This window comes from Python bivittatus, unplaced genomic scaffold, assembly GCF_059951505.1.
Source record: "Python bivittatus isolate LINGU-HERP-01145 unplaced genomic scaffold, Pbiv_v1 ctg000700_np1212, whole genome shotgun sequence".
Lineage (NCBI taxonomy): Eukaryota > Metazoa > Chordata > Lepidosauria > Squamata > Pythonidae > Python > Python bivittatus.
The window spans coordinates 40,531,912-40,544,477 of NW_028277098.1; the positions used below are offsets into that span (position 1 = coordinate 40,531,912).

General features: G+C 36.3%; 1 protein-coding gene across 2 annotated transcripts in view; it reads right to left on the reverse strand.

Annotated features, from left to right (window-relative positions):
* Positions 1-6,354: 6,354 nt before the first annotated feature.
* Positions 6,355-12,566, reverse strand: part of HOOK1 (hook microtubule tethering protein 1) — a 41,066-nt gene continuing 34,854 nt past the window's right edge. For both annotated transcript variants that reach the window (XM_088154566.1, XM_025172878.2), the window contains 3 exons: positions 11,594-11,695; positions 11,122-11,190; positions 6,355-10,083 (listed from right to left, as the gene is read on the reverse strand). In XM_088154566.1, the coding sequence (XP_088010692.1) occupies positions 9,913-10,083; positions 11,122-11,190; positions 11,594-11,695 (342 nt within the window). In that variant the 3' untranslated portion in view covers positions 6,355-9,912. The remainder of the gene's footprint in view (positions 10,084-11,121; positions 11,191-11,593; positions 11,696-12,566) is intronic.

A 12,566-nucleotide genomic window follows, 5' to 3' on the forward strand; every position in this document is an offset into this window, starting at 1 on the left:
CTCTGCCTCACATTTTGCAATTCAAAGATGGCTCCAAAAGTAAAATAGGCTGTTACTAAAAAGTTCCACATTCTGTTCTATCAACCCACCCTTTTTAATGCATATGATTCATTAGCGGCCTAATAGGCGTCTCAGGCTACATCGTGTGTCTGTGCCAGAAGGGCATATGTGCATGGCCATGTGCTGGAGACAGATAAGTACATAAACAGCATATTGGCACCAGACAGACATCTGTGCCTGGAAAAAATGCATATGATATGTACATGAATGACATTTTAGCTTTAATTAATCCATGGAGCTCTGAAAAGAAAGCTCAGCTCATCCTTTCAGTAAATATCAGCAAGATGTCCCCCCCCCCTTTTTTTTCTTTAAGCAATATGTCTGCAATGTTTGAAAGCCTCTTTCATAAATTTAGCCTACAGCTTCACATAGATAACTTACATGTGAAATGCCTACCATTATGTCTCAGGTAGTGAATGTTGCATTCAATAAACTGCCAAAGAGTTAATAGAATCTCTAGATAGAAAAGCTAATCGGCCAGCTCTCAGTGGGTATCTCGTAAGATGAACAGGCTCAAATTTGGCCAGTTTTCTCTGTAAGCAGGGCAGGAGGCTGTCATGAAAATTAGCAGTGCTCACATAGCTCCATACTTATGTGTGTGAGGTTTTTTTCAACATTTGACACAACTCCATGGTCATTATCAGTAAACAATGCCACTAGTATTGGATAGTCCTAATGTTAAAGATGGGAGATAGCTTTGTCTAATGCAATGTTTCTCAATTTCAGCAACTTTCAGATGTGTGGCTGTCTGGGGAATTCTGGGAGTTGAAGTCCACACATCTGAATGTTGTTGAGGTTGAGAAACACTGGTCTAATGGTTAAGGCACCAGTCTAGGAGCACAAAAACCTGAGTTCTAGTTTTATTTTAGGCACAAAAGCCAACGGGGTGACCTTGGCCAGTCACTCCTTCTTAGCTTTAAGAAGAAGTCAATAGCAAATGCTGCCTAGAAAAATGCATGGACTTGTCCATGTACAGTATTCACAGGAGTCCAATCGGACTTGAAGGAAAAAAACCAAAACAAAACAAAAATATACAGTAGAGGACAGCTGAAGATAGCTGCTTCCCTCTGGTTAGCTGAGGAACATTTCAAATTGCAGAAGCACTTTCAAATGTTTAACACCTTCTTGGGGGAGTGAGCATGACTGTTGCTCTCAGCTTTGTCTATGATCTTTTCTGCTGGAAACCAGTTCCCAGTTTTGGAATGAAGGGCCACGCACACCCTTTCTTTTCAGTGGTTTAGTGGCCTAAATCAGAACCAAAGAACCTGAGATACACCAGATGATGCTGAACAGACCCCAAAATAACCTGGTGGTAGCATAACCGGTAACTGACTAGCTGTGATGGACTGGAATGGAGGAAGGGGGGGAAAATGGTCCTCTCGTCTCCAGAGCAACGCTCTGGAGATAAGCAGAGGAAGCTGGCGCATGCCTAAACATTCCAGAAGATAGTGAATAGCTGTGCCTGGGAACTAGTGGTCAGTCTGAGAAGATTTCTGTAAACAGGCGCTGGCTAATAAACCTTGCTGATTGAACTTGCATGGTCTCCAGGAGTTCTTTGGGCTAGGCCTGACACTAGCTACTGGAATAACCTGCTAACCATTTCTGCCCAGTGCTTGCTAGTACTAGAATACTGCAAAAGGAGGATAGGTATTGAAATAGGGAAGTGAGGAAGTGTCAATGGTAAGTAAGCTAAGACGATGTAAGACTTGTTTTTTTTATTAATATGCTTGTTTATATTAATGACTTGAAGCAATCCTATATCAGGCACTTACTGAATCAACCAGAGTATACATAGAGAGAACAGCTCATTTTAATAATATTGTTGTATGCATATTGTAAGCCTTTTTATATATTAATGCTTTCTTCAGGGTTATTTTGTTTTTAGAGTGCCCTTGAGAAAGGAATTCATTTCCAAAACAAGCTGGGGTCCAATAAAATCATTTTTACTGGCATCCGGGATTCCTACCTCCCTCTTTTCTTAGTGCCAAAACACAAATTATCTGCAAATCTGGAGTTTCCATAAAATTGTGTGACTGAGAGCCACACTGAAGCTATCCTTGAATTATGTAGTCCCCATTTGCCATCAAATACACAGAACAAGCCAGGAATGAATTATTTCAAGCTGGAAGGAAGTCCATTTCCATCCTATTGGAAGGAAAGTTGAATAAATTTTGTTGTCCTGACAAAGTGAAGATGATGCCTCTTATTTTAAAAGTTTACTATTGAACACATATTCTTCAGATGCTTGCAACTCTTCACAGAATAACTCTGGCTCTCTGACTAGACCTTTATATAGCTAGAATGGATGGCATCTTAGCCCCAATCTGGCCTTTATACACACAAAAGACGGCTGCCTCCTCTCATCTTTCATGCTGGCTTAGCTTATTATGATCTTGATGTTCAAATATGGCCTATGAATGCAAAATCCAAACCTTGTAGACTCACACCGGGTAGGGCTACCCAAACCAGATGGCAAGAATTCTGATGACCACTAAATGGCAGCAAAGAGATAGAGAAAAGCCACTATAGTGCCACCTAGTGGTTAGCTAGTTTTTTCAGCTCAGATCTAGGAGCTCTAACCCCAAACAGTCAATGATTCAGCTATCTCCTGTAAACCAACTGTGCAGAATTGGCTTGGGCACAATTGGATGTATGAGTCACGTGTAACCAGGCAGTGTTGCGTTTCCCCTTCTCTGTGTGTCCTTGAATGGAGGTGTGGGGTGCATCTCAGCCCTTTCCTTTGATTCATGTCTTCCAAAGATGCTGCTTGAAGAATTTATTAAATCAAAATTTGTAACTGGATTTTTAAAAAGCCTTGCTATTTTGTGTTCAAATGTTAAGAAAAATAATGGATTGTGATTACTTACAAAATGAATGGGTCTAAGCACATTAAGAGTCGGACATGACTTAACGACTGAACACCAACACCAACAAGCACATTAAAGCAATGGGCTGGACGGTAGCTACTGAATTTCCCTTACTTTTCGTACTTATATAAAATCATGTTTGTTATTGATTTGGCACACGTAACAAATAACATGGGGGAAATTCAATCGGTAATAATATTTCCATGAAAAAAAAATGCCATAATTACATGTTCAAACCACAAGGGGGCATTATTTCCACATTATAAAGCAACATTTTATTCTGAAGTATGGGAATTGTTCACAACTAAGACCGCAAACCAGTATACATTCCTCTGAGAGCAAGGACCATTGACCCCAGTGAGATTTACTTCGGCATAGACATGCATAGGACTGCACCATAAGTAGTTTGATTTAACTGCTAATAGTTCTTTAACTTTCAGAAAGCTTTAAAAGGGACTTTCTGAAGACTGTTAAATTAAAAAGAATATGCTAGGAGCTCCACACACATGCAAGACAATGTGAACATTTAGAGACTACTCAAGACAATCAAATGTTTGACAAAACACTCATTTAGGGGAAAAAAGGGACAAGCAACCAATTTATTGGAAAATTTAAACTCAAAGCTCGGGAAACTACAAGTATGGAATATGATCTGAAATGGATATAATAAGTATGGTGGGAAAGCCCTTTTGCCCCACCTTCTGTTGGTAGAGCACGCTGCTTGCTAACAGAGGTGACAAAGGCAATATACTTCACAAGAGATGAGCCCCTTCCATCAGCATATCCATAGCTAGCTTTTAAACTCTGGTTGGGTGCATCGGGCCTGTATTTTTCAGAATGGGAGATGGGGCTAAAAGATCCTTGGCTTGTACCATTATTAGTTTCAGGTTCTTCTGTAATTAAAAAGTTTTCTCTAACAGTACAGGTACTGTTGGCTTACAACCACAATTGGGACCAGGACATTTGTCATTAAGTGGTGCAGTCATTAAGTGAGGCATCACGTGACCACACCCAATTTTATGACCTTTTCTGCCATGGTCATTAAGCAAGATGTCACACAATCATGACTTGCGACCTTCCCCGGCTTTCCCATTGACTTAGTTTGTTGGAAGCCAGCAGGGAAGGTCACAAGTGCCAATCATGTGACCACAGGATGCTGCAACCGTTGTACATGCACAATGGTTGCCAAGTGCCTGAATCATGATTACATGACAGCAGAGACCCTGTGATGGGTGTTAAGTGTGAGGACCAATCATAAGTCACTTTTTTCAGCACCATCATAACTTCAAACGGTTGCTAAACAAATGGTCGTAAGACAAGGACTACCTGTAGAACATTTCTTCCCAGGAAGATACAAGATATTCGAAGGATATGAACGTGAAATTGTGACCTCTCATGCCATGCCAACCTAGAATATAAAATGGTTTTCTTTTTAAAGGATGCTTTAATAACCAGTTACTGATATCCAGATACTGGATTTCTTGCTGCTAAATCACCACCAGTTGCTTCCTGGTTATTCTATAGTATCACCTGGACTTTAAGGTCCTGGAGTTCAGCCTATCTGCATTATTTCACACAAATAGGATCCTCATCCTTAGGAAGTCTCTGTTAAAGAAACAATTCTGGTTGTTCCACTTTAGAAAGTATCTTCCTTTTTAGACATCATCATTCAGGGAAGGTAAACATTTCAAGTACAAAGCTGTAACTCTGTCTCAAAATGTTTCTGTTCCTAAGTCTGGGGCGCAGGGAATGATAGAGGCTTTAGTTTTTAGTTTTCTGTTCACTGTTTAGCAAAGAGTCTGTAAACATTGGGAATGAAACTCTTAAAAATATATTGTTAGTTAACTGTGGAGGATTAATGTCCCAGCTGCGCTAAATAACATTCATCCTGAAGCAACAATTGTTAAAATATATTGCCTAGATTGCACAATTAAAAATTTATCCATTCATATTTAAATCTGCATGCTGCTTTTCTACCCCTAGTTCCAAAATTAGGTCTCAGCAAGGAACGTTATATTAAAAAGCCCAAACCATAAAACATAGAAAACGCAGTAATAAAATAGCAGCTGCAGCAACTTTCTCCCATTAATAATAAAGAGCAACAATATAAATCCTACCTACAAATCTTAAACATTCCCAAATGCCTTGCTAATTTTTCAGTGCTAACATTTTGGAGTCTCTAACCAGTGCGGCTTTCTGAAGACATCTTGAAACTGGTACATGCATTCCAAAGCTGCAATACAGCGTATCATATAGAGTGCTTGAGCTAACGATTTCACTAATCCTTGAGATGCAACAACCATAATTACATACGGGTTTGAAACTCAATGGTTTCTGAATTTTATTGCACTCTTTTGTCCCAGAGGGTAATGTTTTACCATTCTGGATAAAACAAATTGTTCCATTGTCTCATAGATGAATGAGCTATTAAGTATTCACGCAGCTCTATACCTTTTGTTAACAGAAAATGTAAGATTCCATCAACATGTCTTCTATATTTGAGACTTTCTCCACCTCTTGTTGTGAGTGTTGGGGGGCGGGGTGGGGTATTTTGCTTTTTGATTCTGCTAATGCTATTTTGGGCTTCATACTACTTTTAAGTATTTCCCAGTTCAAAAGAGTGCTAAACTATGCTTTCAGTTTTTAGTATTCATGGTTAGAGGAGGCTTTGAGGCTTTGAGTCTGACAAAGTGGTTGAGGTCACCGGGTGTTCAGCCCTGCTCTAGAATACAAACAGGTGAGAATTTTCTGTCATTTTATTCTTTAGTAAGAATTTCTCTAGTTTAGAAATTGCTTACGGAATAGCACAAAAATAATGAAATGCAGAAAGCAAAACTGAGATTCATACATCTAGACAGAAGCTTTGAATGAATACCTGAGTTTTAGTCATGTCTGGTCCTAATTAGGATTACGATCTCTACTTTTTATTTTATGTCCCTTGTCTTTAATAACCACATGGGAGGCAGGATCAACATGACTTTTCCAAGCAGGGTATAGGAGTACCTTTTGAATTTGACCATGGGAGAGAGATGATTACATTTTTAGAATATCTTACTTACCAGGGGATTCTCTTGTTGATGTGATGGGAGGGCTCAGTAGCTTCAATGAGCCTATGCAGGATGTTTTGTGACTTTCATCTATACAGTCAATAAGAGCAAACCCAATTCAGCGCCATTCAACTAACCCAAACTCAAACTTTTCCCCCCATAAATCAAGAGTTTAAGAAAATGCATTTTTAAAAAAAAACTGACAGATTTGGCTATTCCTTTTTTCTTTTTTTGGTCATCACCTTCTTTCATCTTCCCCCCTGAGAACTTACTAATTAAATTTGTGGTAAATATATGCTACGGTTGTTAGGAATATGCACTTGGTTTGATGATACACATTAGATTACAAGTACAATATATAATAATCAAAGACCATAACATTAATGTCAATTTTTAATGGGAATATAAAACTTCTTGAAGAATAAAACCATGTTTACAAAGTAGTGCAAATTATTTTTCTACTATTTCTAGTTCATTTTCTTTGCACAAACACAGGCATATATCATACAGTTTAGACCCTGATAAGTCTAACTAAAAGTATCTCAGATTTACTGCTTAAAAGAAAAAAAAATATTAATATTGCTTAAAAGTATATGATCTCAAGCAAATACTTATTGGATAAAAACAGGACACTTTTACTTCATCTTAATAAAAATACATTAGTCTTTAAGTGAAGATTTTCATTGATTCTAAGAAGTGCTTTAGTAAATGAGACAGAACTCTAAAAGCAAATTTCTTTTTAAAAGTGTAATTCCTTTATATAAGTAAAATCACTTATTCTATAAATAACCACAATGTCAATACATAAGTTATACCGGCATGTATTTTGGAATCTAATGAAAATATTCACATAATCAATACAAGGAACACATTGCTAAGTACCACCACAGTTAAATATTCTATATTATGGGAAATAGTACTAGAGACGTAAATTCAATTTATATAGTTAAATTATTCACTTCTAATTTTAAAAAAGAATCAATTTGTAGAATCAATTTAAAAATAATCCAATTAGTTTAACCTTTGCTAACTAAGAAAGAGGTATAAAATTCTGGATTCAATTGCTTTTGATCAAATATTTAAATTATATTATTCAAAGGAGGTAGTTTATATTTTGAAATAAGTGCTATACCAAAATGGCAACTCCAAATTCAGTTGCCAAGAGTTATTCCAAAGATCTGTCTCTAGACTTACATTTTATCATCCCCAATATTCAGAACAATAAAATGCAATATCATAAAATTGTTATTGTTGAGTACAGACAAAAACACACACATACTGTATATGTATGTGTATGTCAAAGTGTGAGGCACATACATTCTGCTAGGCTGAGCAATCCAGTCTAGGATATGTACAGTTTATAAACAGTCTGTGTGTATATAATTATTTTTAGCAGTAATTTTGCTAATATAACAGTTGAAAAATCTCATCTTTTATGTCAATTCTTATAAAATGAAGTACTTAGGAAGACAGAGTTACAAAATCACAGACATGTTAATAACTTATTAAACTAATTTAGGATTACAAAATAAACATGACTGAGAGTGCTACCATTAAAGCTGAGAGCTGGTTATCAAATTTTCCCATCCATAAATGTTTGAATTTATCTTGAGTAAAGGCATCATATATTCTAGTTCTATCTCAGATGAACAGGTGAGATACTATACTATACGTTAAAGAAAAGGAAATATTTTTAGGAGCAGCAATAATATATTTACTGATCCATCTAGTTTGGTCTTTTTTCTGCAAATGAACTCAAGCTTTCTATTACATGGATTTTTTAAAAATAAAAAGTGAGTTTGCTTCTATCATTCTTTTGGATCAAACTCTTTTGAACTACTGAAAGACTACATTTTTCATGGTTCTTTAATACAAAGATTTTCAAACTGAAATACTTAGGCAGGAGAACCATATGGCCAACACGCAACTATCAGTACACAATCTAGCTCAAGTAGGTTGATGCAAACAGCTGTTGATGCTAGTCAGTCGTAAGTATTTTAAGTTCCCTGCTTTCAGTAAGATGAACTTTAAGATTTTAATATTTCTCTATATTCTTTAAATCAAGTACAACTCTGTTTGCCAACAGTAACCATTCTGCCACCACAACGCACACTGTTGTGACTGAATCTTACTCAAGCAAGATTGTGGTCTCATAGTTGTGTGTTGGCCAGTGTGGTTCTAGCAATGAAACAGTCTCAGAGAACTACCAAACCACAAAGAAGCAAGTGGAATGCAACAGAAGAATAAAACCCAAGATACAGTCAACAATCATATAAAACACTGAAAACTAGAAACTGAAAAAAAGGTGAAGTTCTTTGACAATACATATAATTGCAATTGTATATGTACAATTGCAATTATATGTATTATATGTACTTACTTGAGAATAAATACCACTGAATTCAACAATATTTATTTCTGAGTAGTCATACCTGTTGCAATGCTAGCAATTTTATTTTAATATTTAAAATGAAACAAAAATCTCCTAAATGGCCACTTGTTCCTTGAACATTCAAACTTGCAACAGTGCTAAACAAGTGGTACTTATGACCAGTCCTCGAAATTCTGGCCACTGCAGTGCCCACACAGTCATGTGATTGCAATCTGGGTGCTTGGCAACCAGCCTGGATTTCCTAGAGCTGCAGCATCCTGTGGTCACATGATCGTGATTTGCAACCTTTCCTGCCGGTTTCCTATAAGCAAAGTCAATGGGGAAGTCAGCAGGAAGTCTGAAGCTGCGATCACGAGGCCTTGCTTAACAACCCACATGGTCCTTGCTTAATGACAGTAACCGGGGACTGTGGGAACTGCTGTCGCTAAGTGGCACAGTCACATGTCACACTTTACGACCGCATTGCTTAACAACGGAAATTCTGGTCCCAATTACCATCGTTAAGCAAGGACTACCTGTAGTCAGACTTATGGTATTAATATCTACACAAAACTATTTAATACTGAAGTTATAACTTCCATGCTCAAGCCTGTTTTAAAATGCAAAAATAGTAAAACTATTATTCTGATTTCAGGTTATAAATTTGGTGCCCAGCTAAACAAAAACATACTAAAAAATCCCAAATTACAGGCTTCATTTTATTTGAGGTGTATGAGTTCAGGGTTGTATTGCATTATAGTTCATTTTCAAACAGAATACTTTTGACTTCTACCATTGTGTTTAACTTGAATATGTACATTTTTTTTAAATGGAAAATCCACCCTGAAAGCAAACATACATTTCATCCCTCATGTGCACTCATGTGTCTGAAGTTCCTTCTCTGCATCTTGAACAATATTGTGCCATGGTTTTAAAAACTAACCTCCAAAATTAAGAAAAAAAACATACTGATATATCAAAATCATGATTAAGTTATTATAAAACTAATTACTTTTTGCTGAGTGTAGAAGGCCTTGGAGATTACAACTTTATTGATTAAATCAATTATTTCATTCTGCTTTTGGTGGAGGAGGGGGGGGGACTTCCTGCCATGAATCTTGAATATTTGAATCTTGAATCTTGCCAGTTTGGGTGTTGTTATTTAAAGAATAAACTAATGTTAAAGAAAAAGAACTGTGTTGACATATCACTAATAAAAAATACTCTTATTAAAACCAGTGATTATCCTGGAGTGAAAACTTTTATGTAGAATTTTAAATATGATGCCAATTTAAACATCTTTATACACAATACAGAATGATAACAAATATAAATCCTTTAAGAATTGTGCTTTTAAACATATCCCAAATCTATTTAGAATCCCAAAGGAATCATTAGATGTCCCTTGTTTCTTACCATCTGACTAAATTAGATTTAGCAGCATATAGATCTCACATGTAAAACAGTTGATGTCCAGCATCATAGTTTTTCATTCTTTGTCTGACATTTTAAAACAGGAATAATAAAATAAATTAAGGACACTTCAGTGTAGAATATTTTCTGTGATTTAATCCGATGATGTAGATGGTGCTTTAACAGAGAGATATCTTCGGGTGTTGGTCAGATGTCGTTGTTGAGCAAGGAAAGAGTGTGCAGGTGGGTACGAATGACCATCCTTGTAGACAGTATTCCCACTTATAAGTCTGGATTCCATTCCTAGTTTATGAAATGCTAAACTCTGGAAGGAAGCAAGATAAGCTACTTAAATCCATGATCCCCTGCATTCAGTCTCAAAGATAATGCTTATGATGGACAACTTCTACTATTGCTAAATTATTAATGTATAAACTATTTTCTTATTTTTTTTTCTGGCATATTGAAGAGATGTATTTAATATCAGGCATAGTAAACAGATATTAAACATATACAGGATTCAAATTATATGCTATATAATTGATACGAAAATTACACATCATAACCCCAGAATAAGTTTCAGAAACAGAGGCTCTTCAGACCATACCACCATTTGGCAGCAAAACAGGTAGCACATTTTTTGTGTTATTCCACTACCACCCCCTCACAGGAGACATAGAGCCCTAAAGGCCATTTAGTTGAATGCCCAGTGCCTGCTATGGGAGAACAAACAACAGTATAGAGGTCAAGAATAGCTGAGAAGAATAACACTAAAAATGAAGTAAAATGTTAATTAAAAATTAAGAATCTTGCTAGAAAGAAGAGCTCAAGGACAAATGTACTACTGTTGTGTTAGTCAAAAACAAACTGTTGTGTTAGTCAGAAACAAACAAACTCTCCACAGAACTAGTTCAGATGGATCCATGCCTAGTTCTATGGAGTGGGGCTCCCACCAAACATTTCTGTAAAATTATCCGGCCCTGAATGGAGCTCTGCACAGAAATGTAAACTCTGTGTATAGTCACAGAGATAGCAGAGAAAACCATCATTTCAATAAATGGGAAGTGTACAAATTTTAATAATCAAATTTGGTTATTTGATTCTGAAAGATATTAGGATAAAATCCAATGTTGCATGTGGACAGAGTTGTGCTTGCATAATAGGATGTTCTTCCCCCTCTGTGGCTTCCTGTAGCTTCTTAAAATCTGCTGCACAAGGTTAGGGAATCGTATTTGGGGGTGCCTGAGGACTGGCAGGATGAAGACTGGGAAATCTGTCACTGGAAATTGCTTCCATCAGCAGAATACATTTAGATTTCATTCATGTTTACAAATGTTCTTTCCCATGTGCACAAGTAGCTCACCTTGTTATACCATGCAGATACAATTAACTTTTCTTCATGGTCCTGAAGCTTGGCCAACTTACACTGTCCCTAAAATGAATTTGTAAGAGTTATAAGGTAGGTAAAAGAAATTATAGGACCTCAACATTCAAAGCAACAAAAATGATTAAAACATGTGTAATTTTGTAAAGCAACCCATAAGCCTCAAAAGAAGACAAATGTTTGTTGAGCACCACTAATGCTTTATATTTTCTTCAGTGGTAAACCCAAATTTTAACCACATTCCTTCTAGCCCAATTCCATCCATCTCCTATGGCAGCTCTTGAAACAGAGTTCATTACCATTTCAAGAAGGAAAATACATCAAAGAGGTTTCATATTGCATTTAATTGTAATAGTCTTACCGCTTTGTTTTATATTTTGTTCTATTATCATAAATTCCCTTGAGTGTTCATCTGAGCAGAAAGCAAGATATACATTTGATAAATAAATACCTCAAGTGTTTCAATTCTTTTGTCTTTCTCTGCCAACTGTTTTCTCAGCAACATTATTTCAGCAGATGCAGGATTTAATTTGGGATCTAAAGTTTTTATGACCTGCACAAAGAACATACATTATTTTTACAGTGATTCTTATCTAGTTACAAAATCAAGTCAGAGATAAAATATGCAACAATACATCAATCAAATAGCCTAAAATTTGCCATTCTAACTGAACAAGCTACCTATATTAAAAGCATTTGGAACAATTTTGTATTGCTGAATGGAAAGTCCAAAACTAGGAAAAAAGAAGTCTTCTTTGAATCATGCTCAACTTCTGGTGACTTCATGGACACCACTAACTAACCTTCTTGGCAACAATATGGAAGTGGTCTCCTACGACTACTCTTTCTTCCAGAATGTTTTTTCAACCTTCCAGCCTAGCCTATAGCTCTGGGACACTTTGTACTTTTCCATCCAGCCTACTATTTCCTTTAATTTACACCAGCAAATTTGCTCTGCTTTTTGCTTTTATGAGTTCAGCCTGGCTGAGAAGAAGGCTTTCTGATGCCTATCATACGTGATTGTGACATGGTTTGCAGTGATTAATAATTACTTATTAATCCTCCATCTAAATGGAAAGGAGATGGTACATATATCCTTTTGATAATCAGTATCCAACAACCGACTTTTAACTTTGCTTTCTCTAGATCCAAAGCTATCAGTGACTGGGATAAAAATCTACAATGCTATAGATTTTATTCTATTTCCTTTTTCCAGGATGAGATAAACCTTTCCTAAAGAAGCAGAATAGGCTATTGTTGGGGGTTTTGGTTTGTTGGTTGCTTGGTTTATTTATTTTTTAGAATAGCTAAGATCGATTAGATACTGCCACCTAGGAAATTAAATTAGGAAACCTAAGCGTAGAATAGAGACCTAATGTAACTTTAAAAGAGTAGAAGTGGGAATGAAACTATTTTCCAGTTCA